The sequence below is a fragment of the Mytilus californianus genome, unplaced genomic scaffold, assembly GCF_021869535.1.
Source record: "Mytilus californianus isolate M0D057914Y unplaced genomic scaffold, xbMytCali1.0.p SCAF_1, whole genome shotgun sequence".
Taxonomy (NCBI): Eukaryota; Metazoa; Mollusca; class Bivalvia; order Mytilida; family Mytilidae; genus Mytilus; species Mytilus californianus.
The window spans coordinates 124723256-124750411 of NW_026262581.1; the positions used below are offsets into that span (position 1 = coordinate 124723256).

Consider the following 27156-nt stretch of genomic DNA (forward strand, 5'->3'; position numbering starts at 1 on the left):
TTTAGAAATCCCAGGAAACTTATACATCATATTGCAAAAAAGACTAATTTCATGTTTTCATATTTTGCTTCCAGTTCTGTGATTTTAATAACAATTTGGCATATATCTTCGTCAATAATTAATGCCCAAGATTCGGAATGATGGGTAGTTGCAGAGTTGTGATTTGTCAATACTACAATACCGTAGACGGAATTTTAAAGAAATGTAATAGAATCAATAGACACATCTGGATACACAAAATCAACTAATTATGGCAGAAGGTATGTGTATTTTTTATATATCGGTGGTACTATAGTATATTAAGTATTTTTTCAGCCCCAAAAAAATCCATTCACATATTTGGGAAGAAATACCTTTCCCCGATCAAATGTTTGAATATAACTTATAACCGAATTAATCAATTCATTTAGATAAAACTTATTATTCATTTATTATTGTTATTTTATTATTATGATTATTACAACATATCCATATGCACGTTCACAAAATATCTGAGAAGAAAAGAAAATTATAAGTAAAATAGTAACATTTGAATATCCAGTCTTTTTAAATATTTTGACACTTAAAGTATTTGATTTGAAAATGTAGCAGTTCCATTAATATTTGCTTATCAATATAAATATATTTCATTACAAGTTAGGTTTAGTATCATAGGACATTGATGTCGCATACACGTCTACCACCATTCCCCTCTTTTTCATGAAATTGTCATTGTTTGAATTTGAATCTGATTTTTTTCAGATGTTTCAACAACATAAATAATTCAACACTTAACGCATATTTAGCATAAGACAATTTTAAGATCAATAATAAACTTAATTATATATCACAACACAATTGATTCATTTGCCTTAGTAACTATGTTTCCATGCACAGTTGTATTATTTTTTATAAGACAGTGCCTTAACAAAATGTTTTTTATCATTTTTAATAAAGTTTCAATTAATTTGGCTTTTGCCAATCACAAAATTAACAGTATTCAGTTATTTAAGGTGAACGGTTAATTCTATATTTGCAAAACCTTCCTTAAAGGCTTCAAACTGTGGTAACGTCCCACTTTTCTCTTATTTTATGGTAAATACATGTGAATTCTAAGTTGAAAAAATATTTCACGCTAGAAAAAATGAAAAAAATCTCAGACTCCTAGCCAACCTTCATGTATTCCCATTAAATGAATAAATTGTATTCAATATAGTTGTACTAAGTTACTGTTTTTAATCAATTTGTACTTACCATTGCGGAAAAAAATTGAATACAATAATATTAGACTAGAGCAATTCGTTTTCTAACAGATCTAGATCCATTCTATGAAGCACCGTAAGCTATCCTTATTTAAATTCATTGTTTCAGGAACAAAGGGTTGGTCAAGATATTTGAGTTTGTGTGAGAGAAAGCACCTCTTTCGTTTCATTGCAAAATTTGTTCGTCATAAATATCATTCTGTTTAAGGTGAAAGCCGTAGAAATATATAGAAAAATCTATCATCCATATTGTCGGACTGTCCATTGGGAAACATCAGCTCCTTTGTCTCTAAGTAAAATGAAAAGTATAACTGCATTTATTCGACATGCAATCTGTTCCCCTGTTGAACCTCCTTACAGCCTAAGGGTGGAAGTTATACATGAACCTTACCTTTATAAATACCTCTAAACCTAAGTTAAAGACGAACACAAGAAGAAAACCAAAGTAAATAGTATACACCCTCTTTAAAGGCAAAAACAATAAGCATTCGTGCAACGAATAAGGCAGACACTTTTTATCATAATATGAAACACGGAAGGACAAAAGATATACCATATACAAATGTACTTGTTATGGATAGGGGAAAACAAATATCATCAGTCGATGATATATTTTTGTTTGTGCCTTTGAGCGACAATTGATAAATGCCATCTTTTATTTCTGTTTGCTTTGTATACGAAACATCTGTCCCATGGTTGTTCTGAGCTGTCCAATTTAGTGCCAGCACAGTTTCGAACTGTTTTCTCCAATCATTGATTAACTTAGAAAGGAACACGTTGATCGTAAAAATCATTAGACAATTTACATTATCTGTCAGAGATGTCAGTATAAACACCATTCACAGTATTTGCATTCTGACGGAGCGACTCTCAGACTGTTATCATCGTTACAGAACACATCATTGCCTTTACCATCCTAATCATTAAATTGTAATCAATGCTCTACTGATAAGCTTCCAACCGTTACATAATCAAAGTTATACGTATATCAAATACCTAAACTATTCTTGGTATAGAGAGATAGGAAACTAAGTTTTTTTTTCTGCCAATTTGTAGATGAATCGTGGATGTAGCTTCAGAGAAATGGATTCTTGCATTTGGCCCTTATTTTGTCTTGAAGTTTTATACATATAGAAAATATATAGTATGCACAGTTTCCCTCTGGTTTTTATTCAATTTACATTAAAGTAGTTTCAAATCAATATATGTTTTTGGTTAAAAAACACATGCTTCGAATCAGAAAACTGTGAAAATTATTTCTCCTCGCTGGATTTTATCCATAAAATTGATCTGTTGAGCCTTTTAAAAATGCAACACGACCGACAACAAGAAAAGTTGTTATACCAATGGAAGAGATACTAAATATATTAAAATCTTGCTTCTTGTGAATAGTTCTTATACGTGCTAAATGTATTATTGGTAATTTTCGGTTTATATATCATGTAATTGTTCATAATCTAAGGATGCAGCTTCCTAAGGCGTTGACCTTTTGTGATTTGACTGTGAAATGTTTTGAAACGGAATTATGCCGGTTTTTCTTTCTTTCTTGTAGTAGTGTTTTTCGTCGGTGAAAGGGATAGCTGTGAGTGAAGTGCATTTTCTGGATTGATTTTTGCTTGGTCTATGTGCATATTGTTATTCCACTAATTGACCCAATACATGGTGGATTCTGTACACAAAACTTGTTTTACTACGCTAAACCAGGCTAAATGTTGACGTCGTCTCTTCATTATTTTTGTCACGAGTATTAAGTGTTTGTATCAGATTGTTGTCAGACTCTTGTGTATATTATTCACAGTTTGGTTTGTTTGTTGGACTGCATTCACTCCCACGTATCCTGTCTTTATTTTTCACATATTAGAATTTCACAAAACTATAGATAAGTTTTCACATAGTTAGACGTACATGATAAAAATAATATTGGTGTGACTGCATGAAGAGTAAAATTATCATCCTTTACGACGAACAAACAAACAAACAAACAATGTACAGCTTTACTGCAAGCTAGGTATAACATATATATATGCTACAAAACATCATGTACTTTGTTACAACCATATACAAAAGTATTTATTTAGATAAATCATTAATCTGCTAACTAAATAATGAAGAAAGTCTATTTTGGATAACAGATTCCATTCATCAGTATGATGAAAAGTTAATCCTATCAATCCATGCTGCACCCCCCCGCCCCCCCCACCCGCCCCCCCAAAAAAAAGGGAAAAAAAAGAAAAAAAAACTTGAATGCAACTAGTTTAATTATAAAATCTCAAAGTTCACGTACATTAGTGATTTACAATGGAAGCTTCGTATGTGTATATGCATCCAAAAGTAAATTAGCAGTTCATTGATCCTATTTGGTGCCAACGTTTTTGATTTTCGTATCCAAAATCTTTCCTAAGGGATTCTCTCCTCCCTAGACCAAGCAGCGTTGTGGTGAATGATGGGACTTACCATTTTACTGTTTATCACATTTACTCCGTAGAAGATAACAGTATTTGATTTCGTACCATAGGAGTGACCGTTAAAAGTATCGGTATGCAGTATTTGTTTGCATTACGAACTTCCATCAAAACCGGAATTGATATCAATAAGATGCATATTTATCTTCTCACGTATTTTTATTTTGTTAGAAAAGCACATCAACATGTATTTGTCTTGATATGCATATAAAACTTGTCACTGGACATTAAACATCATTCCATCCATCCGTCGTTTTATTCATATTAACCTCTGACTGCAATCTCATATTCTACCACCATCTACCGCTGTGTTTTAATTAAATACGACTATCATGCAAATAGAACAACAAACTATTATAACTGGCTATTTTAAATAAACTATCCTTTAGAGTGTAACAAATTACTGAATGCACGTAGACTGGTATTATTTCTTCCAATAACCAAATCACACTTCCATTGTATTATTTTTCCTAAGTCTAATGGCCGTTTTACAATCATACTGTTACCAATTATAGAAGCGTGGCTGACTTTAGGAGACAAAAGTAATATCATTTCAGGTGTCGGTTTTGTCCGTGTAATTTTATGGCTTGTAATAAAAGGGGAAAAACTTTTGAAATCGAGTTCCTTAACGTTTGATATAGCACTAGTTAGAAAAAGAAAAATATATATGTAGTTGAAATAAGCTAGATGTAGATATAAAACGAAATTTGTAAATACATGGTGAGAATCTGCTGAGTGGGATTTTTTAGTTTAATTGTTGTTGAAACATTCTTATATACGCTATTTCCTCCATAGAAGTAGTAGGTATGAGCGTACTATAATATGTGGGGTATTAGCTTTGAGTATATAATGCCACCATCGCACTTCAGCGTCAAACCATCGCACCTCAGCGTGACCATCGCGGTTCGGAGTACCATCGCGGTTCAGAGTCCTACATATATATATATGTCGAGTACATGTTATTATTTTGTACAAGTTATTAATTACTTGTATGATGCCATCATACAAGTTATCACTTGTACAAATATAATTGTACAAGTAATTACTTTTACAATTTTTGTTGAGAAAAGATAATAACTTGCACAACTCACTATCTTTGTTTCTTCCTTCTGTTTTTTTAAATATTTTATTCAAAAACTCCTTTCTTTCTCGGGTTTGTTATTTTGTTTTTTTTTTGTCATTTGTCGGGTTGTTTTTTTCTTTTACTATTTTTTCTTATTTATTTGTTCGTTTATTTTTGCTTAGTAAACATCATTCAGCGTATGTATTTTTGAAATTTATATTGTGTTTCTTTTTCTTTCTTTTGTTCAAGTGTTTATCAGTATTGATTTTGAAATGTTAGAAGGTTACAGACGGACGACGGACGAGAAGTAATAACTTAAGCTAACATGACACTGAGCAAATTGAGCTAAAAAGCTTGTTGCCACTTAAATACGGACTACTGGTTTGTATCCATTTTCTGCAATATTCAGCACAACACTTTTGATATTTCTACAGTCCATCGGACCTCTGTCTACTCTTTGCACTGGTATTATAACATTGTCTTCAATTTCTAACTCTTTCAATCTTCTTTTGGAAGAAGACAACATCTCATCGGCCTGTATTTGTTGGCCTGACAGGGCCCGTTTTTTTGCACGTACTATTTTGAAGTTTTTGTCTGTGTCAACACCATGTCAACACCATCGATGCAGTTTCAGTGCTCATACCAGTTGCAACATTGGTTTCAGTGTTTGTGTCCAGATTGGTTTTGGTTTCAGTGTTTGTCTCCACATCGGTTTCAGTTTCAGTGTTTGTCTCCACATTGGTTTCGGTTTCAGTGTTCGTGTCCAGATCCGTTTCCGTTTCAGCGATTGTGCCAGTTTCATCGTCGGTTTCGGTCTCAATGTTTGTTCTGACATTGTCGTCACTATTAGCTGTTGTCAATGACATTAAATCTTCTTCTGTTTCTATAGTGCCAAGTAACTCTTTTGGAAGGGCTGACGATGACAAGCCAACTTTAGGGTCACTTCCGAATAAAGCTTTATACGGCGACTGATCAATCGTTCTATGGTGTGACCTGGGGGAAAAGAATTAAAAACATGGAATAATTTGAAAGGAGATAAACAGGGAATGGCAATTGTTCGATATCAAACATCAAACAGCAACAACACCTCCAATCAAGCGATAAGAACAGAGACATATTGTCGGAATACTGGACAATATTGATGTTATTGCTATACACGGCATTATGCAAGATTATGAGTTATTTCATGGCAGTCATTTTTATTGGAAGAAAAAAACTGAAGCACCAGGAGGAAACCGCCGACCTACGACAAATAACTGACAATTTGTTCTCGTATATTTTTAATTTTTTTGAAATATTCTTTATTATTTTTGAAAATGGTTTTTTTAGACATTTTTTTTGTTTGTAATTTAAATTTTTTTTTTATCATATTTTGAAAGTGTTTTTTTTAAATTATTCTTCCAAATATAAAATAATTGATTTATTATATTTTCAATTGAGGGAAAGATTCAATTGTTCTCTAACAGTTGGGTTTTTATTATTATTATGATTATTATTATACCTGTTTTTATGGAATTGCACAAATCTTAATCCTTCCGACCAGTGTGAGTTGTTGTTCTCGTGTGTCCATGAAATCATCATACTCTTTATGTCAGCGTTCACTTTTTCAACGGACCCCTGACTTTGTGGGTGACGTGGTCTACCATGCGCCAACTTGAGCTGTGGCCACAGAAGTTTAAGTTCTGTTATTACATTAGCCGTAAATTCCCTTCCATTATCACTTTGCAGGATATGTGGAGCTCCCAAAAGTAAAAAAATGTAAGTGAGTTGGTAAACCACTTCAGCTGCTCGTTTTGTCTTTAACGGGCGCAGTACACTGAATTTGGTAAAGTGATCCTGGTAGTGCATGATCCACTTATATTAAAGTCTGTAGAAGTGATAGGACGAACGACTAATTTGGTGGTTTCAGAGCGACTTTTTTTTCGAAATACACTTTCCACACATCTGAATGAAAATCCTGATAATTTCTCTGCTGATATTGGCAAATTGTTTTTTTTTAACTCCTTATAAGTTTTGTGTATGCCTCCATGACCAACTCCAGAATGTGCTGTTCTAATCAGAGGGTATAAAGTAAAACAATGAAAATTCTGAACACCAAGGAAAATTCAAAACGGAAAGTCCCTTAACGATTGAAAAATCAAAAGCTCAACCACATCAAACGAATGGAAAACAACTGTCATATTCTTGACTTGGTACAGGCATTTCCTTATGTAGACAATGGTGGATTAAACCTTGTTTTAAAGCTAGCTAAACCTCTCACTTGTATGACAGTCGCATAAAATTCCATTATATTGACAACAATGTGTGAATGTCAAAAAAAGGGGTACATCAGTCAACACTGTTATAATCTTTATCACTATAAAACAAATAAATATGTCAACAAAGAAAAACAAAATGGCGTATAGACAAAGCACATACGTAAAAAGGATACACAAGAATACAAAAAATGACCACAGCACAACAATACAACTCATCAGCTGTACAATAATAGATAATTTCGTCTCCTGTGCGAATGAGTTTTTCAATTCCTGTCGGCTGCTACAGATTTATTGTCATCCCACAATTTAATTATTTCATCATGAAATTTCTTTTATATACTGTTTTCCATCTTTACACTTCAGTTATGCCTACTAAACTGCACTAAACTAGTTTTTAATTATTTGTCTGAAGGGAAAAGATTTGTTGTGAACATCAAATAGGCCAAGGTAGAATAATGATTTGTACAAATAATTATCTTTTTCTCAATAAAAATTGTACAAGTAATTACTTGTACAATTGTATTTGTACAAGTAATAATTTGTACAAAATAATAACATGTACACGACATATATATATAGAACTTGCGTCAATAGAACGACAGCATTTTTTGGCTGCGTTGTCAGCTGGTACAAACACAAAACGCTTTCTGACAATATCTGATTCTCTGTTTATTGTTTTGAATAGAATTCTGTTGTATAAAAATACTTTCGAAATGTTTAATACGATGCCAACAGAAACGTGCATATTATGATGAAGGGCTTCAATTATTTTGAATCAACTTTCTTCTGCAATCATTGGGATGAAGTTTGTAGAAAGGAAGCCACTGACTTTACGACCTTCGTTCACAACTCAAAATGTTTAGAAAATAGAGAAATTAAGACCCTGTTAGAGATATATAAGAATGCATATGAAACATTTGCCACTGAACTTTAAGCCACCAACAATCAATGAAATTTATTGATATAGACAATTTCATTTTAAATCGTTTAAGAAGTTCAAAAACTGGTTGAGAAGATAAAAATGTGTGTTGAAGATTAATGGATATAAGTGTGTGAAGTAGCCTTGGTTTTAATTAAACCAACAAATATTTTATTTCAAACAAGAAAGTAAATTACTATCCGAAAACTTGTAATTTTCGTCCGAGTAAGTTTGATGTCATTTATCACAGTTATTTTCTACAAATAAGAATGCTTTTCCTAGAAACGTCACTAGCAACATGAACATTTCCATAATTTCAACATAAACGGTTGTTAAGCAGGAAAACTAAAAGACAATGCAATAAACGACCGCAGTTAAAATATTTTAATTATGGTATACAGGCTTTTGCTGATCACGAATCGATCACAATCCTTTCACTGTTTGGTCTAATGTGTTGTTAATCGTAAAATTCATATAGTACTTGTCGCTCATATAATGTTTTTCGTAGAATTTATATAGTACTTGTCGCTCATATAATGTTAATCTTAGAATTTATATAGACTTATTAAAAAGTGCTTGTCTCTCATATATTGAATTTTCCCTTTTTTAGTATAATATTTACATGCTAATCTGAATTCTCTTAAAACCTTTCATAAGTTTGTTTGTTTAAGAGATGGAATAATGGCCGAGGCTTATACTCGCTTATGCAATTATTTTTATTTGTGATAATATGTTATTGTTTGGCTTTAATTGTCATATATACAGTCATGGTTTTTGCTAATGACAATGCTTTATCGTGATCTATTGTCATCGATTTAGTCAACTAAAATGGCGTCCTTTTGTCTGCATTGAATTTACTTGAATAATATTTATGCAGTGAAAGAAAGTCAGTTTCACTAAATACCATGACTGTCATAGTAGCATAAATTGATAAAAATTACCATCTCAGGTAAAATGAAAACATCTTATGACTAAGATTGATCGTAAGTTATACTAAATGTTCATGACTTTCACGAATTTTTTTCTGTGTGTAAAAAGTGTCACTTCGTATTCTGTAGTTATTATTTTTTACTTCAGTGTAAACCATAATACTCTTTAAAATAGCTCGAAATCAAAATAAAGAGGTTTGAAGGATATCTTTTCATTGAATGTAAATAATGAGTGGAATGGGAATTCCGTAAAAAAATTGGTAGACAAAAAAAATCTTTTTATGTCGTCAATGTAATTGCCTTTGTCTAAAATCTTGGAAAGCGAGACAGAAGCGGTTGATGGCTAGATAGCGATACGCTGGTGCATAATTCTACATTCCCATTAGCCAATCATAATCTTATAGTTACTATTCAAAGAGATATTGAACACCGGTGTATTTTTTTTGTTGTTGGAATTTTGAGGGACTGCTAAATTAAATCTGTCTGAAAGTAGTTTTTAAAGCTATTCACTTTCTTATTGATCTTTTGATGTCCACTTCAATAAAAAGTTTTGTTTCTATTTTCTCAAGAACATTTATTTTCTCAAGAGTTTTTAAAAACCTTCAATCTGATGTAACTAGTTACGTTGGTACCTTCCTATTAAATTGAAGTTTTGCGTATCAACTGTTTTGGTAACCATGAAATATAAAAACCGAAGTAATACTCATCGCTAGGGAAATCTGAGATAATTTTAATTTCTCACAAGAGATCAATAGGAGAAAACGATGAAGACAATAATATAGGAAACCTTCAAGAAAATTAATGTGGATTCTTATGAAGATTAATATAAATATTTTTCTAGTCAGACGATTCAAGTGATGAAATACAAACATTTCCACCGAGAAAAGATGTAATCAGTAACGATATATGAAAAGAGACGACGTTTTTGTTCAATAATATTGCTGTATACTGATGTTGTCTCTAGGTACAATTATCGACAGATGCGTGTTCTCTGTTTGTTGTCTCTGTTGCAGATAGTCTTAATCAGACTTTGATTTCAGCGGCGCTTTTGTCACTTATGATGATCTGTTATGTAAAGTACATGGTCAAAGGTTCAATTTGATGCGCTAACAATGACCTGGAAACACGTCAATATAATGATAAGATGTGGCATGGTTGCCAGTGAGACAACTAACTATCAGAGACCAAAGGACGTTGTTATCAGTTTCAGAAATGTAAATTTTTAGTATCCTCAATCTCGTGAAGCATCACTTATGATTAGAAACGGGTTGCAAAGTCCCTTAGCAAATTTGACAGATTCATTCATTTATTTAAATGAAGGGGAAACAAACCTAAATCAATGCATGTTTGATTTCTCATCGAGCCATGGAAGTATCTCCTACTTACTTTTGCATTAAGCAACTTGGACTATTATGAATTATCATATAATTATTTTACAGCTGTTATCCTAATGCTAGCAAGTTAAAGGTTTTATTTGCTTGCTTGCTTTGTTTGTATTAATGTTTGCTCAAGCTTAATTAAGATTGACATATGAAAACAATATAAAAAGGCGGAGTTAAACTTGTATGCATTATATTTAAATTAAACATCATCAAATAATCAAATTTACCTATATACAGGTTTAACTCCGCCTACTTATATCATTTGCAGATGTCAATCTTAATTACAATGCTTGAGCAAACTTTAATACAAACAAAACAAGCAAGCCAACCAAACATTTAAGTTGCTAGCATTAGGATAACAGATGTAAGACTACGATTTTTTAAACACTTTTAAGATAATATTATTAATTTGCAGATATATATTTAGGAGAAACATCATCGTGATTGAATAATACTAATAATAATAATAATTATAATAAAAATTCATATATTTTTTCTCATTTTTTTTACCGACTATTCATTAAGAACTACAGAACAACATTAGAATATATGAAAAAAATTAAACAATATGTATAGCAATCAGATTCCCATTATAAAAATGTATAAAAAAAAATGGATAGATTGTTTTTATGTTTTCTCTCCGCATCATAACGTCTGTTGGTAATATAATTATATCCACAATTTATTGTTATTTTTATGCATTTTATATTTTCAGATCAAGTCTCCTTAATGAGAGATAGTCAGTATGATATAGAACTAAGGAGAAAAGGTTCCTTTGACGAATCCCTCACGGAACATTCCTACAGATTCGGCACCAAGTTTTACGACACAATTACATATAGTGAAAGTTTGGACTTTGACATCTCTTTGTCGGCTCCGGATCTGCACGAACTTTACCGATATCATGTATTTTTTTCCCACTGTAACGAAGATAAGTCATGGGTGTGCAGTATTATGAACAAACTTGAGTCAGAACCATATAATTACAAGTGCTCTTATGGAGATTTTCAAAATGCAAACAAACTAAGCTTCTTTCAAAGTGCTTTATGTTCCGCTATGCTCAGTGAACGAGTAGTTGTTGTATTAACACCAAATTATGTAAAAACCGCTTGGAAAGAGTTCAGAGAAATTTTACAAAACTTGACAGAAAAAAGTCTATATCGACAAAGAATGTTGGTAGTTTTATTAAAAGATTGTATGATTCCAGAACCGTTGCAACAACTGGGTTTTTTAGATGCCAGAGAAAGTGATTTCTTTCCTTGTTTTGTCAGATATGTAGGCAGTGGTAAGTCAATATACAACTTTTTTGTTCTTCTTTAATACACATGCTGTAAAGAGTCAATGCTTACTATAATGTCTCACTCAACGGAACAAAACCATACAGTTGATGAAACCTACTAGACTTTAAATATACAAGAGTTTAAATAATAATCTTAAGGAGATTTTTAAACTATTTTACATACATCCACAAAATAATAATTATATTTATTGATGACAAAGACAATATATTGTTAATTTTTGGCACGTTTTGTGAGGTTTTCCATCGTAGGACATTATTGACCAACATAATTTAATTTGTATTTAAAATGCAATATAAAATTAAGGAGACGTGGAAAGATTGTCATTGAGATAACTACCCATAGACCTAAGAACAAAGATGTAATCAATTACATGTAACGTAAAGTACATAGCTTTTCTTTGGTCAGATTTTTGGTTTTAGTTAAGAAAGTCCTCCTAAAGCAGTTAAGCGACAACAACTCAAAAATATACCAAAATCAATCAAAATTGTAGTTTTAGACCAACTTAAAGTATTAATAATTGGTCACTTGACCAGAGATACACCATATCTACATTTTGATACCTTTATTCACTCCTCCCTCTTTTTTTTTGGAAATAGATATATCAGATTTTTGTCTTGGTTTTGAAAATTTTGAAAAAAAACGAAATGATTTACTGCTCTGGTAAATTTTGCTTTGTCAGTTTTAATTACTTGACAGAAAATTCCCCATCTTTCAATCTACCTTGATCGATTTTGACATACACGAATAGGATTTTCAAAATATTTCTGATAATTAGTTTTGATTGCCATTCATTATACGAACAAAATGATAATTGATTCTTTAACAATTATAAACACCTTAACAGTAATTTGGAACAACCAAGATATTAAGGTATCATTGTATGAAGATCGCAACAAAGATATTAAGAAATTAATGTATGAAGATCGCACTACTAAACTTCATAATTGTGATAATAGGGATATAACCAATAAAACAAGACGTCGAAAACTGAATCTTGGTTGTTTAAAATGATGTTCACAACAATGGTTACAAAATAGCAGCAAGATACCTCAAACTTAAAGTATAAATACAGATTAACTCTTATAATTTTCAGATCGTCTTCCCCGTAGCAGTGATTCGTTTGCAAGTGAAATGACATGCATTTTGTATTCGCCTTCAAGTAAGTCATTACATGAATGAAATTAAAAAAAAACTATCTTTTTTATGTATGCCTTAAGCAGACTGCAAAGCTATATATATCAAAGCGTAATTACCAATAAAGGAAAGGTTAACGTAAGTGAATTTCTGTATGGTTTTCAGAATCAATATGGTATCAAATCCCGAGAAAACGTCTAAAATGTAACATACAAAATCTTTCGCTTCAAAAGAAAACCAGAAACAATGTATCTGTCTAAATATCTTCATTAATTTTAATGCTTTTATGTAATAGGCGTTTAACTTCCATATTGACAATTAGCCAGGATTTATTTTCAATTTGCACTCTGAAACTCTTGGAATGGAAGGTCTGGTATCCATTAAGTGCTTTCGGCATTGTTATCAAAACACTTGCACTGCTGCGTCAATTTACTCATATGAAAATTTCTAATAAAAAAAAATTTAGTAAAATACCGGGCCGGTATGAAAAAGATCGTATATATAGACCATTATAGTGTATTGACTTGTCATAATAACGATATGATTTAAAGCTAAGGCTAAGAAACGGGGAAAATGCGAGGCTCTGCCAAGACTACACTTTTGTTGTCTTTATAATGCAATCTTAAACAATTTTATACATGTTTTGTGTTATCATTTTGTTTTTTTTTGTTTTTTCTTAAAACTGTTTTTGACTAAGTAAAATTGTGTGTGTTGCTGAATGAGCCAGTCGAACGGCTGCGGTCGATTTCGGAACAGAATACCACCAATAAGCAATGGGCGTGATAATTTATACAATTTATGAACAAATAAAGGACAAAAACAACACACATTCATAAACGTAATTAGAAACATTGCAATTCCTTGGACTTCTTCCATCCAGCTCTAGAACCCTTGCCTTCAGTGGGGCGTCCACTTTGGCTGTTAACTGTTAATTTGTTTTTGTCATGAATATGCATGAAATATTTCACACTGGACGTTAAGCAAACAACAACCAATCAATCAAACAATCAGTTTCTTGTTATTAACATAAACCACGACTCGAAAAGTGTTTGGCCCATTTGCAATCAGGAAATCTATAACTATATATTAATAAGGTCCTCGGGATAGTGTCGAAAGGAGCAATATTCCTCTCTTTTTCATCGGCAAATGTTATTAAAAAGGATAACATGAATTTGAAACTGAAGGTGCAGCCTTTTATATAACTGTTAAGGAGGCCCAATATTGAGAGACATGGTTTTCCGTCATGTGTTGTTGTCTTGTACTAGGGATGGAACATCCATATTCATCGCCACTGTATGATAAGGTCATATAAACATATGATGTCTTGCTTTTTACTAAACTGATGAATATAGTCGAAGTTTTGTTAGCTGGATATGAAATAGGGGTTGTAATCAGTACTTTGGATTTACTCTTAAATGTTGCATGCTTGTTTGAAAAGCAGAAAACAAGAGATTTTGAGTCTTAATTTTGAATTGACCGGTGATCGAACCACTAAATTCTCGGGAGATGGAAACATCTATGACACAAGTGTATACTAAAACGCATGAAATACTAATGGCATCATCACGACATTTATGTTGATCTAATACTAACTGTCACGTGCACTTTTTTGTCATATTCTGCATATTATGACGTCAGACCACTTGTATGATATGTCTCTCCCAATTCTTAATGAAATAACCCCATCTGTGTTATTGATAGATTATGTGAATGGTCAAATATTGACAACTGTAGGACTGCATATTCGTGGTCACTGGAAAGGAAAAATTATCTGTAACGAAGAGGACAATATACCGACGCCACTGTGTTGTCATGGCGTCAATGTAAGTTTCTAAAATATCATTTTAAATAAGGTTTTGTTTGATCTTCTCAGCTAATTACTAGGACATGTATATGCTTATCGCCTCTTCTGTTGGTCCATTTTCACTGCTGATTTCCGTATAAATGGAAGGAAATATTGCCCATATGTGTAATAATAACTAATAGATGTGGTGTAAACGTAAGTGAGACAGGAACCAATACAAACAAAATCTAAAGACATTTAAGAGTCTGTAAGTAGTCCTTTTTTGAAAATATTTTGACAAAAATATTGATTTTTTGCAAAATATCTTGTTATTGATATTAAGTTTGCCATTTTTCGTCAATTCTGTTTCTTTGTATCTCATCAAGATCATTAAATCCACAATTGCTTGTACAAAAAGAGCTTTCGTTTCCTAAACACTTAGATAAACCAAACAAAATTGTGTAAATGCCTTTAAAAGTCTTTCTTGAGTAAAGCAACATTGTACAAATTAGATAATTGACCACCAAATGCTGAAACCTTTTATTTTTATTATATATTATTAGCTCCACGCTAATTGAGATAGTACAAGATGTAAAGGAATACCTCAAGCAATTCCATATTGTCTGAAACTTTATTTCCACGGAAAGTAAATGTGAATGATGACGATATTTACTGCAGGCATTGAAGTGTACTTTGATAACACGTCTGACATTCATCTTGTTAACCAACACCAATTACTACACTCAAATCAAATTATAAAACAAATACATACTTAACACCTGCATAACCGTCTGATCAAAGTTATCATAATCATTTCATTTCAGGAAACAACGAGAAAAAATTTCTAACCGATTTAAAATTAAACGGATAGTTATAAATCTAAATATGATAACATGAATAAAAGTTTTAAAACAGAAAGAACAAACTAAGTTCTCCTGAATTTGACAGTAGTTTCAAAGCACCATACTTTTTACTGGGTATTTATAAAAAAATATTTAGAAATTTGAGATGACCTTTTTTTACTAAAGTGAGTAGACATGAAAAAGGGATGAAAATTTGCTTTGTTTACTTCCGGTGCAATTTTTTTTTTTTTTTTTTTTTTGTGCTATAAAAGGTTCAGTAAAATTTTCACTGTAATTCTGGACAAGAATAAACTTTCTTCATGCCAAGTATTCTTTTATTTAAAACAAAAGTAAATTCTGCACATATTTTTTCAAAAATGACAATTTAGCAAAGACTGATGGGGGAAAGCAATGGTTGTATTACCCCTACAAGTAGACATGAGATACACGTCAATGAGACAACAACCCAGCAAAATCTAAAACCATAACATATACCGATTTAAGCTACACACAATGCTGGGAAATATGCTGAGTTATGCAAGTAAACTTTAAAAGAAACTGATTGGACAATCTAAAGTAAAAGCATAGAAAGCGAGACTCATGCAACACTATAGTAGGATCATTGAACATCTCACAGTTATTGATACTACGTGTATAAATTTTCAATAGTTTTGAAAAACATAAATTGTTATTTAGCTATTCAAATCTTATGGTCCAGTACCCTGTCGATACTTTTATTTTGCCATTGTTTTGGATAAAGGTTTTTCAAGACTTCATAGTTTGTTAACATCTACTCCGATTGAGGTGTATGGATAACTTTTTTAATCTAAAAGTACAGTTGAAATTGGGCTTCAAACTAGCTTTCAGTTACTTCGAGTACTCTTGAATCTTTTTTTTTTTTCATTTTGTTAGCTGTTTTCTGCTTAGTAGGCCTATCTGGTGAGTAAATATAGAAATAAAAAAATGTGGTATGATTGCCAATGAAACACCTCTCCACCAGACCAAATGAGGTATAAGTTAGCCACTATTGGTCACCGTACGGCCTTCAACAATGAGCAAAAACCACACCGCATAGCAAGCTATAAAAGTCCTCGAAATGACAAATGTAAAACAATTCAAACGAGAAAATTACGACCTGATTATGTACAAAACAATAAACGAAAAACAAATATGATATACAGCAATAAACGACAACTACTGAATTACAGGCTCTTGACCTTGGACGGGCACATAAGAATGTGACGGGGTTAAACATGTTTGCAGGCACCCAATCCTTCTCCCCTTAACCTTGGACAATTGTGTAACAACACAACACAAGAACAAACTATAAAAATCAGTTGAAAAGGGCTTAACTCATCAGATCGATACAAAGAAAAACAAAACAACTAGCAAAAACACAAAAGACACCAAGTACTGATCTGAGAGTACTCGTAATTACCGAAAGCTAGTTCAAAGCCAATAACAAGTAAAAAAACTTTTTCAACTGATTTATACGCTTTATTCCTAGGTTGTGTTGTAACACCACTGTCAAAGGTTCAATATAAATAAAAAGATGTGGTATGAGTGCCAATGAGACAACTATCCATCCAAGTCACAATGTGTACAAAGTAAACAATTATAGGTCAAAGTACGGCCTTCAGCACGGAGCCTTGAGTCACACCGAACAGCAAGCTATAAAGGGCCCCAAAAAAACTAGTGTAAAACAATTCAAACAGGAAAACCAACGGTCTAATCTATATAAAAAACGAGAAACACTTATGAACCACACCAACAAACCACAACCACTGAACAACAGGCTCCTGACTTAGGACAGTTGCATAAAAATGCAGCGGGTTTAATCGTTTTAACAGGCACCAACCTTCACCTTAACCTGAAACAGTGGTATAACATTACAACATAAACAGACACACAATAAAATATCAATTGAAATGGTTTAACTCGATCAAAAAGACAATACACAAAAACAAGTAAATATACACTGAACGAATAAGTTTGATCTATGACACAATATAAATAAAAAAGATGTTTCAATGTCAAAAAGACAACTTTAACCTAGGACAAAATGGTGTAACGTACACAGGTAAGTTTAAATATAATTATTTTGTTGTTATGAGTGCAGAAACATTTTTTACAAAATAAATTTGTTATTCATAGTACGAGTACAGAAGTGAAAATTCTTTTGTCATACTAAATACTTATCAAAGGTGTTACATATTAAAAATAGTAAGACGAGATATACCACAAAATTTGTAAACATTGGATAACAGAAATGCATTACAAATTGTTTCAACAGGTCAAATTAACATGAGAGTACGATTTGAGAGTATTCGCAGTTACTGAAAGACAGTCAAAGAAGACATGACTTGTGCAATGCCAAAATAAAAGTAACGACAGGCAGTAGGATAGTTAGGGTTTAACCTTATAATAAATATGTATGATGTTATGTATAGATAAAACAATTTCTAAATAGAAAATAAACGTGGATGTGTATATATACATCCCAAAAAAACATTCGAAAAGAATACAAATTTAGTTATGTTTTAATTAGTTGATGACAAAATCGATGTTAGTGCCAATGAAAACAATATTCAAAGATCTTATTACAACATTAATAAGATAGCCTTTACTAATAAGTTTGTTTAAAGGTTCGATAAGTCTATAATCCAGTGGTTGTCGTTGGTTTCCTTCTGTCATAATTGTTCCTTTGATGCAATTAGCTTAAACCAGGCCGTTAGCATTCTTTTATTTTCTTTTTCATTTTGATATAGCTTTCTATACGGTATGGGTTTTTTTTTCTCATTATTGAAATCCGCCCAATGACCTGTTCTTTTCTGCATTCTTGTCCTTTTGTTGTTGTTGGATCGTTATCTAATTGGCAATCATATCTCATCTCCTTATTTTATTTGCTTTAGCATATTTTATGAGCTGAGAAATATATACTCCTTAATCAGGTGTTGAAATGTATAATCAAGGTAATCTCTGTTATCGTACAAATAGTTAATAACAAGACTCATAACCAAATTTGTGTAGTCAGAGAGCTGCATTAGTGTACACATCTGATTAGAGTTATTCTTGAAACACATATAAGCATCGTCCTTTTTTTAGTACCTGTGTATTTTGCTCTTGAAAAGAGCATACATGCAAGTCTTAAAAACAACAGAAACGAGCTTTACTCTTCAGGTCGATACTGAACTCAAAAACAGCTAGCAAAAAAGACCGACATATGAGTACCTGCAGTTACTGACATTTAGTTCAAAGCCAAGCATAGTTCTCTTATATACATTTTACCTACATTTCCTTTCCTTTAAAAACTGAGATTAAGAATGTTAGGTCTAAGAAATTGACGAATAACTTAAGATAAATGAGTATTTTTAAGATCATCTTTTGTTGATAATGATAATCGTTTATACAAGGATTACAAAGAGAATTGTTGCCGTGTTGAAATTATTTGCCACTACCCTCATCACGCTATGCACTGACAGTTATACATCTGAAGTTTAAGATTACTGAACATTTGAACTTGATAATGCGGTCATTTATTAATTCCGGTCCATTTCCGACGTGTACGTTTATGTATAACTGTTTAGTATTAGAAATTTCTTCCATTTCCTCTACAAATTGCTTTCCAAAGACTCCTGGCTCTTTGTATAATTTAGTGCTTCAGGAAATTTAAGAAGATGAATCATCGTGTTGAGAAAGAATAACCTTTTAAGATGTTTAACGGTAATTTGTTGGATAAGATGGTGGTTTTAATTGATTTATTTCAAATTAAGATGCATGTTTGTTTTTGCAACGTTATTTTCCAAAGCAGGCATGTCATTTATGATATCTATAATTAAACATCAGTATTTCCAACTTGAAAACAAACCGACCAAATGTTTCTATTACGTCCTTGAATATATCTGTTGTAATGGATATTCAACAAACTTCATTTCTAAGGTTGATGATGATTGAATACAAGATGTTGGTATACGTCAATCCAACAACACACATCACGAAAGGTCAATATACGTTTTACAACAATAGACAAATGTCTATACAATATGTTGAGCTCTTACTAAATCGCCCCGAGTCTAGAACATTTGTTATCAAAACAGTCATATTAAAAAAATACACACGACAGTTTGAAAATGGATTAAATGTGGTATCCATAAAATATTTTTTTGTCATTTGAAATTAGTGGAAATCTTTTTCATTTCTCAAAAGGCTAGTATGGCTGTGATAGCATACAAAAATAATATTAAAACAAAACATATGTAACATGAAGAATAATATTTGTAATAATGTACAATAACATATATTGATAATTTAATAAAAAATGGGACATTTTTATCAAGACTATCTCTGATGAGAGGTTTCCCGATTTGCTACCGTACCCACTTTAGTATGAACTGGGAGCCGTCATTAATCTTTTGAAAATAATTGATGTATTCACTGAATGTCAACGTGTCTTATGAATCATTATCAGAAGTATTTGGAGGATTTTTAACTGCAATTTTGATTCAATTTCACGTGGATATATTAAAAAAATATTATGTGTACTCGATTATGCTTTCAATCAACCGATGCAAGTAACCGAAGCACGAACGGTTTGTAATTTATATTTATTCCCCCTGAAATCGCAACGGCTAAACCAAGCTAAAACAAAACATAAATCACATCTATAATTTATCTGATTTTTACCTGTTATATTATTATAACATTATAAAATAAAACAGTTTAGATTTTTTTTTGGTAAGCTTTTAGAAAACACGAATAAGCAAGAACCCTGTAAACATACAAAATTAACCTCATTGATAATGTATTAATGATGAAATAAGAACAAAAAACTATTATATGAAGCCGACTTTGCAAGTGTATCAAAAATTGTCAAAAATATAGTGAAACATAATAATACCATATAGCTGATCAAAGTTTTTAAATGATCAATATCAATATACAATTAAATATTGAAATATTGTCACTTATTTACGTAGTTCATGTAATATCTTTACCATACTTACATTTTTCTGCATGTTCACTAAAATCGTCTAACATATGCATGAGAAATTTTTTCAATTATTAAAATACGAAGAAAGGGTCAAATTAGAAGTTTCTTCGTACTTTTATAATTGGAAAAATCCTCGTACATATGTAAGACGATTGTATTGAACATGCCGAAAAATAATAAACCATTTCAATTTAAGAAAACGAGTGTCAAGGCAATTAACCATAACTATATGAGAATTGTTCTAGTTTTTTTTTTATTCAATGATTCTAGACATTCAATTTGGTGGGAATTTTTTTATCGGCAATAGAAAAGTACATATTTATATTTCAATATTTTTTCAGTTTAACTTTTTTTTTTTAATTTCTAGAAAAAAATCTACAGTTGTTGATTAAAAAAAGGGAGAGAAGGTTTTCCTTTTCTTTGTACATATTGAAAGAGAAAAATCGGCACACAGGAATTAGGTATTTGACAGAATAGAGTTGCAACTCATTGATGTTAAGTTACTGACCAAATACGAAGTCTTTTTGTAAAGTAGTTTCTCAGATAAGAAACAAAATATTTGTTGGACCGGACAAACAATGTGGTTGCACTCACTCCTAGATTGAAGGTATAATACAGACAAGTAATTCAATGATTATATGTACCGTAATGAAAAAAAATAGCCTGAAGACAAGCTTGGGTAACTTATCTATTGATACAGAATCATTAAATTTCATGCTCTAATATCGACTGCTGTATGAAATGTTATACTACACTGTAATGGACTAAGCTGACCCGATTTAATGTGGGTATGATTTTGTGTTCATGTAATGCCTATAGAGTAGGTCGTTAGTTTTCTTGTTTGAATTATTTCACATTTTCATGTCGGGGCTTTTTAAAGCTGACTATACGGTGTGGCTTTTTCTTTTTTTTTTTGTGTTGAATGCCGTAGGGTGACCTTTAATAGCGTTTATCTTCGTCATTTTAACTATGTTGATAGTTGTTTCTTTTGCAATCATACCAAATGTCCTTATTTTTATATAACGCCCCGTTTGCCAATAAAAATTAAGGTTTATTGCTTTTATTGAAAAAACAAGCGCATGGACCCCCAGTTTTTTCTTTTGCAATCGATCAAATTCTGTTTCAAGAACGCTCCGCCAAAATTTTAAGAAAAATTCAACGATAGAATTTTTTCTGCACTTCTGTGTAGACGTAAAAATATTTTCAGCTTCTTTATTTCACTTGTATTAAAAGAATTTAGGATATAATTATTTATTTCAACCGTTAACTTGTTACAGCATGCTGATGGCATGGATCAAGGGAACATTTTACAAAAAACAGGTTAAATTATGACTTTTCGTTCAAAAGTATTGGTACTTTCCTTAAAAGTCCTTATTTATGAAATTTCAGGGTTTTTCCTTCAAATATGCAAATTTCGAACCAAATTATCGCAAAAAGTAAGTCATGAAGGTATATTTTTCTTTGCATATTTCAAAAGTACACATCGAAATTGACATTCTACCAAAATTAAAAGAAAAAATCAACGAGGATCTCTACCGTATCGTATGCCCTTAAGAACATTTGAGATACGAACGAGAAAGGATCTCACATTGATTAGATAAATTTCTTTGAAATAAATACTCCGTCACATTTTTCTTTAAACGATAATTTTGATCAAACGGTAATACAAGGTTTAAATGTAAATTTCATGACGCGTTTTATTTATTATTTGTTATTTTGCTATATCAGACAGATGAGACCTTACACGATTCTCTGTGTCCTGTCTTCATTAAAAGGAGTGTGCTTCTTACATAAAAAAAAAATTACAAACAGAGTTTTGAGGAAGAACGACTTCAGACGACACTACATTAGTCTTACGGTCATCATCACGAATTGGTTGACGAATATGATGTGTCGGTGTCTCAACTCACTAGCGACATGTTTTCGAGATTTTAGCTCTTTAGATACCAGTATAATCGTCTCATCTGAGCTTTACCGATTGTGTCTTATTCCCAATTGTGATATTTTGACTGAGTGCGAATGGCGGGTGATTCATGCATAACATGAGATGCTTACCCTGTCAACACAAGCCGTCTCGCTCCTTTTTGAGTTCATGCGATTCCACCAGTGTTTGTTTGATATCTTGATTTGTCTCTTCCTAATCGATTTACGAGGTTTGAACATCAGTAAACTACTGTCGCCTTAATTTAAGCCCTTTTTTCCAGAGCGGTTTATAATCCTCGCTTTCCAAAATGTATGTCTCGAGTGCATCTGATGAGAGTTATTATAAAAACACTTGTTTTGCTCATGGAAGCTGCTAAGTTAAGTTGCAACATAATTTGCAAAAGCTAAAAATCTGTAAAATAAAAGAAGCTGCTAAGTTAATTTGCAACATAATTTCCAAAAGCTAAAAACCTTAAAAAAAAGAACACCAAATCACTTCAGGGCTTTATAGTTTTAAAGATCACTTTACTGATGACAATTTAACATAGCATAAAAGTCGCATATACATCTCAAATTCTATATATGATTGCATAAGAATATTCCACGACATCAAACAACATTTAAGTTTGCTCAATTTTGCTTTGAATGAATAACGTAATTTAGCTCAGAGCTTTTAAAATGATATTGGTTTCACGTTTTTTTACCAGAAATCTAACTACTGTTAAGTAACAATTTATGCTTTTTTTCAGGTAAGATATGGTGAATACATGGAAGTGATACAGACATTATGTCAAGTCATAGACAGAGATCTGTTATTTGAATTCATGTTTTCACTGAAACCAATCATAATCCTTGTGTTTGCAGGTGTCATTTGGTTGGTACTGTTTTTATTCGTTATGGTGTATATTCGGGATGAACCGCGACAGAGTAAGTATAACTAAACTATATGTTTTATCCCTCAATCTTGTAAACACTCCCCAAAAACTTGCAATACATGATGGATATTTAGCTTTGTTAGCAAAACAGATTGAAAACAAAATCCCTGATACTTGTTGTTTGTTAAACACATACTTAAGTATCGCTGCATGAATGGACTTTTCAATAAAAAAAAATCCTTTTTCGTTTGAGCATTTGTATCATGTACGATGCATTTTGTTATGTGCAACAATTGCGACCTTTAATAGCAGATTTGTTCCTGTATTTTTACGAAACACGGTTTATGGCAAAAACTCAAAAAATATTCGTTTCAATTTATTTAATAAAAAACAATATTAAGACTTACCTTTATCTTCTTTTTGTTACCTTGAGTTGTCTCTGTTTTTTTAATTTGGTTTTTGTTACCTTGAGTTGTCTTTGTTTTTTAATTTGGTTTTTGTTACCTTTACCATGAAGTTGTATTTGCTTAAAAAAATTAAGAATTACCTGAAAATAATGTTTGATTTCTTTCATTTGTGACCATCTGTGTACATGGAAAGTGTTTTGGAGTAACTTTTGTCATGAACTCGCGAGATCAAAAGTTTGGGATTTAAGTGGTTCACAAGTTAAGTAGAACATTTGGGAACAGGAACTAGTCAATGAGACTAACATAATGTCGTTGTAAGTTGTCAGCGAACATCATATTTGATATATGATAATTCAAATTGACTTCAAGTTTACATTTTCATATACCACATATCATGTCTTTTCATGAATCACTCGACCAGTCTGATTTGATAAGATGTACTTGAACTGCTTTGTATATGGATAGACGTACTATCAAAGAGAAATAGTACTACTGATTTCTATTGGTTTAATTTATGTCCATATTTAAATGCTTTACAATTTTTTTAAACACGGTAAAAAAAAGTAAGTGTTTTCAATTAAATTCTAACGAAAAAAGATGAGAAGTATTAATAACGTTTAACTGATTCTAAAACAAAGGAAATGCTATTGTTCGAGAACATGTCTATTTCTTAAGTATTGAAGTTAAATCGTCATTAACGTGACGTTAATGTCCTGTAAAATATTAAACCAACGGTCAATAGATCCCTGCAGGTAAATCAGTCGAAAACTTTTAATTTTGGCTTGCCACTATACATTTACAAACAATAATAAGATATGATTCTTGGCTTTCACATATTCGGCATCGAGCGTTCCTGATGAAGGTAAATCCAGAAAAACGCTTCGGATGCATAAAATTTATAAAGTGTGGTTTTCATTTTTTTTTTAGAACAATTAAAATGTTAAAGGCATAACAAAATTGATAATTATCGATGTCTTTAAAAAATAACATGGTGTCAATGAAATGTCAGAAAAACAACAACAAAACAACATTTTGTAGACATTACTGTTTGAAATCCTTTACTGTCAGTAATTGTGTTCGGTGAATATTATTCCCAGGTCGGATCAAATATTTATGGTCTTATTTATCACTTTCAGACTGTTTAATTTCCGATAAATTGCATTAAAACTGTTTTTATAAGGTTAAATCATAGCACACCAATTACCAGATATCTCATGATCATTGTATTTTAACTAGTTGATATTCTGTTGTTAAGTTGGTTTGAAGAGAACACTTATTTTGATTTATATCAATGATTCTATCGTGATTCGTTATAGTTTGGTGTTCAGTGATGGACAGTTATTTTTCAACGAAACATAAATATATTTGTGTGAATGTAGATCTGTCTTAAACAATTGTTTATAGTTTTAGCGTTGGCCGCAAATGTTTTCGTGTATTTTTATAAAGTTTCAGCTGTTACTTTACGCTTATTTCACAAAAAAGTACCGATGCATGTCCCTCGTGCAATGTATATGGTTTCCTTTCATTCTTTTGTGACGATTTAAATATACCTAGAGGTCTCTCAACTTTCAGCCTTGAGCATTACTGGTGATGGCTAATCTGGTCATTAGATTTAAGCATATAACCTCTTAACTTAAAAAAGAACATGGAGATACAAAAGGGATATTAAAAGTCGTATGTCGAAGACAAACACACAACACTTTGGCAAAAAAAAAAGGAAAAGACACAACAGTCTACAAAACACAACAAAGAAAACTAGAAACTGCACAACACGAACCCAACTAAAAACCGGGGGGGGATCTTAGGTGCTTTTTAAGCCAAGAGTAGGCAACTCCAGATGTGGCACCTTTTGTTTATCGATTATATTTCTTACGTTTTCTGCCTTTATGAGAGATATTAGGATAATAAAGTTTACTATATAATTTACTGACGTTTAAATATTATAAATTCATTAGGAAGATACAAATCAAAATAAAAACAAAAGCTGAGGGAGTTGCACGAACTTCAAAAGGAGCAAAAGACATGGTAACGGTGTATTGCTTGCATCACCCACCTTGCGAATCAACATTCAATCAAAATGTCATATTCAGGAATTTGACATAAATTATTCTTATATCTAAATATCTAATTCTGCGTAAACGTGCCGCTAATGTTGAGACACAGAAAAATCGTCTTGATCAATCATTCATGGTGTTGACCGTAAACGTATGTAGTGTAGATTTGAGCCGTTCTAATTTCTCATTACTCTGTGAGCAGTTTTTGTATCAGGAGAAAAAAGTAAAATAACAGCCCTGGTAATGAAGTCCATGTTGTGTGGACATGCACGAGTATAACGTTTTAATTGAGATATGTAAACGACATATGACGGAACAGAGGGTATGCTTTTTTTTTGTTTGTTTTTATAGTGATTAAGATGATAACATAATGTTGACTGCTGTACCCCTATTTTTGACATTTTTACCTATTGTGTCTGTTTGTTTTGTTCACGCATCGTTGTCAATATAATGGAATTTGATGCGACTGTCATACAAGTGAAAGGTTTAGCTAGCTATAAAACCAGGTACAATCCACCATTTTCTACATAAGAAAATGCCTGTACCAAGTCAGGAATATGACAGTTGTTATCCATTCGTTTGATGTGTTTGAGCTTTTGATTTTGCCATTTGATAAGGGACTTTCCTTTTAGAATTTTCCTCGGAGTTCAGTATTTTTGTGATTTTACTTTTTATGCCACTACTGATAAATAGGGAGTTTATAATTCGAAAGTTGAAATGATCTCGTTTGTCATAGATTCTAGTTCGAAGTCGTCCATCTGTCCTAATACTAAAGAAAAGAATAAACTATGAAACTGATCATCTAGTTTCGGTACTATCCTTAAGAGTAAGTTCACTGGGATATATGAGATGCAAGCACTCACTGAAATGAAGGTTATTGAGTGACAGGACATCGTCAGTATGTCTAAAATGAAATTAAAGAAATTTGCAAGAATCATTTTCTTTTTGACTTCGAGAAGGTTCTATATGAATCCAGCTCCATATGAGTACAAATACAAGTCGGTCAGTAGGTGTGCACAATTAGTACCCATACGAATACCGACTGTCTGTTAAAATATCTTTTACCCATCTAAATAAACTCATTAGGTAATACTCCAGTATTAAAATGATTCCAGTGATATATTTGACTGTATATTTTCAGATCAAATAATGTAATTAAATCAGTAGTTAGGACTTCAAAATTAACATGATTTCATTGATATATTTGACGATATATTTTCAGATAGACTAATGTAATTAAACAGTAGTTAGTACTTCAGTATTAACATGATTTTAATGATATATTTGACTGTATTTTTTCAGATAAAATAATGTTACTAAATCAGTAGTTAGTACTCCTGTATTAACATGATTTCATTGATTTATTTGACAGTATATTTTCAGATAAAATAATGTAATTAAATCAGTAGTTAGTACTCCAGTATTAACATGATTTCATTCACATATTTGACTGTATATTTCTGATAAAATAATGTTATTGTACTTTTTCAAGGTTTCAACTCATCAGGAAAAGCTTACCTTTCTTGGTTTCCGCTATTCTCTGCTCGATCTCGACCCTGTTGATATAAGATAACATAAAAATAAAGGCAACAT

At 31.7% G+C, this 27156-nt stretch overlaps 1 protein-coding gene across 1 annotated transcript in view; it reads left to right on the forward strand.

The window, feature by feature from the left end:
* Positions 1–250: 250 nt before the first annotated feature.
* LOC127738944 (uncharacterized) overlaps positions 251–27156 on the forward strand; it is a 38150-nt gene continuing 11244 nt past the window's right edge. The window contains exons 1-5 of the mRNA XM_052250450.1: positions 251–260; positions 10970–11539; positions 12649–12714; positions 14391–14512; positions 22977–23154. Of these exons, the coding sequence (XP_052106410.1) occupies positions 251–260; positions 10970–11539; positions 12649–12714; positions 14391–14512; positions 22977–23154 (946 nt within the window). The remainder of the gene's footprint in view (positions 261–10969; positions 11540–12648; positions 12715–14390; positions 14513–22976; positions 23155–27156) is intronic.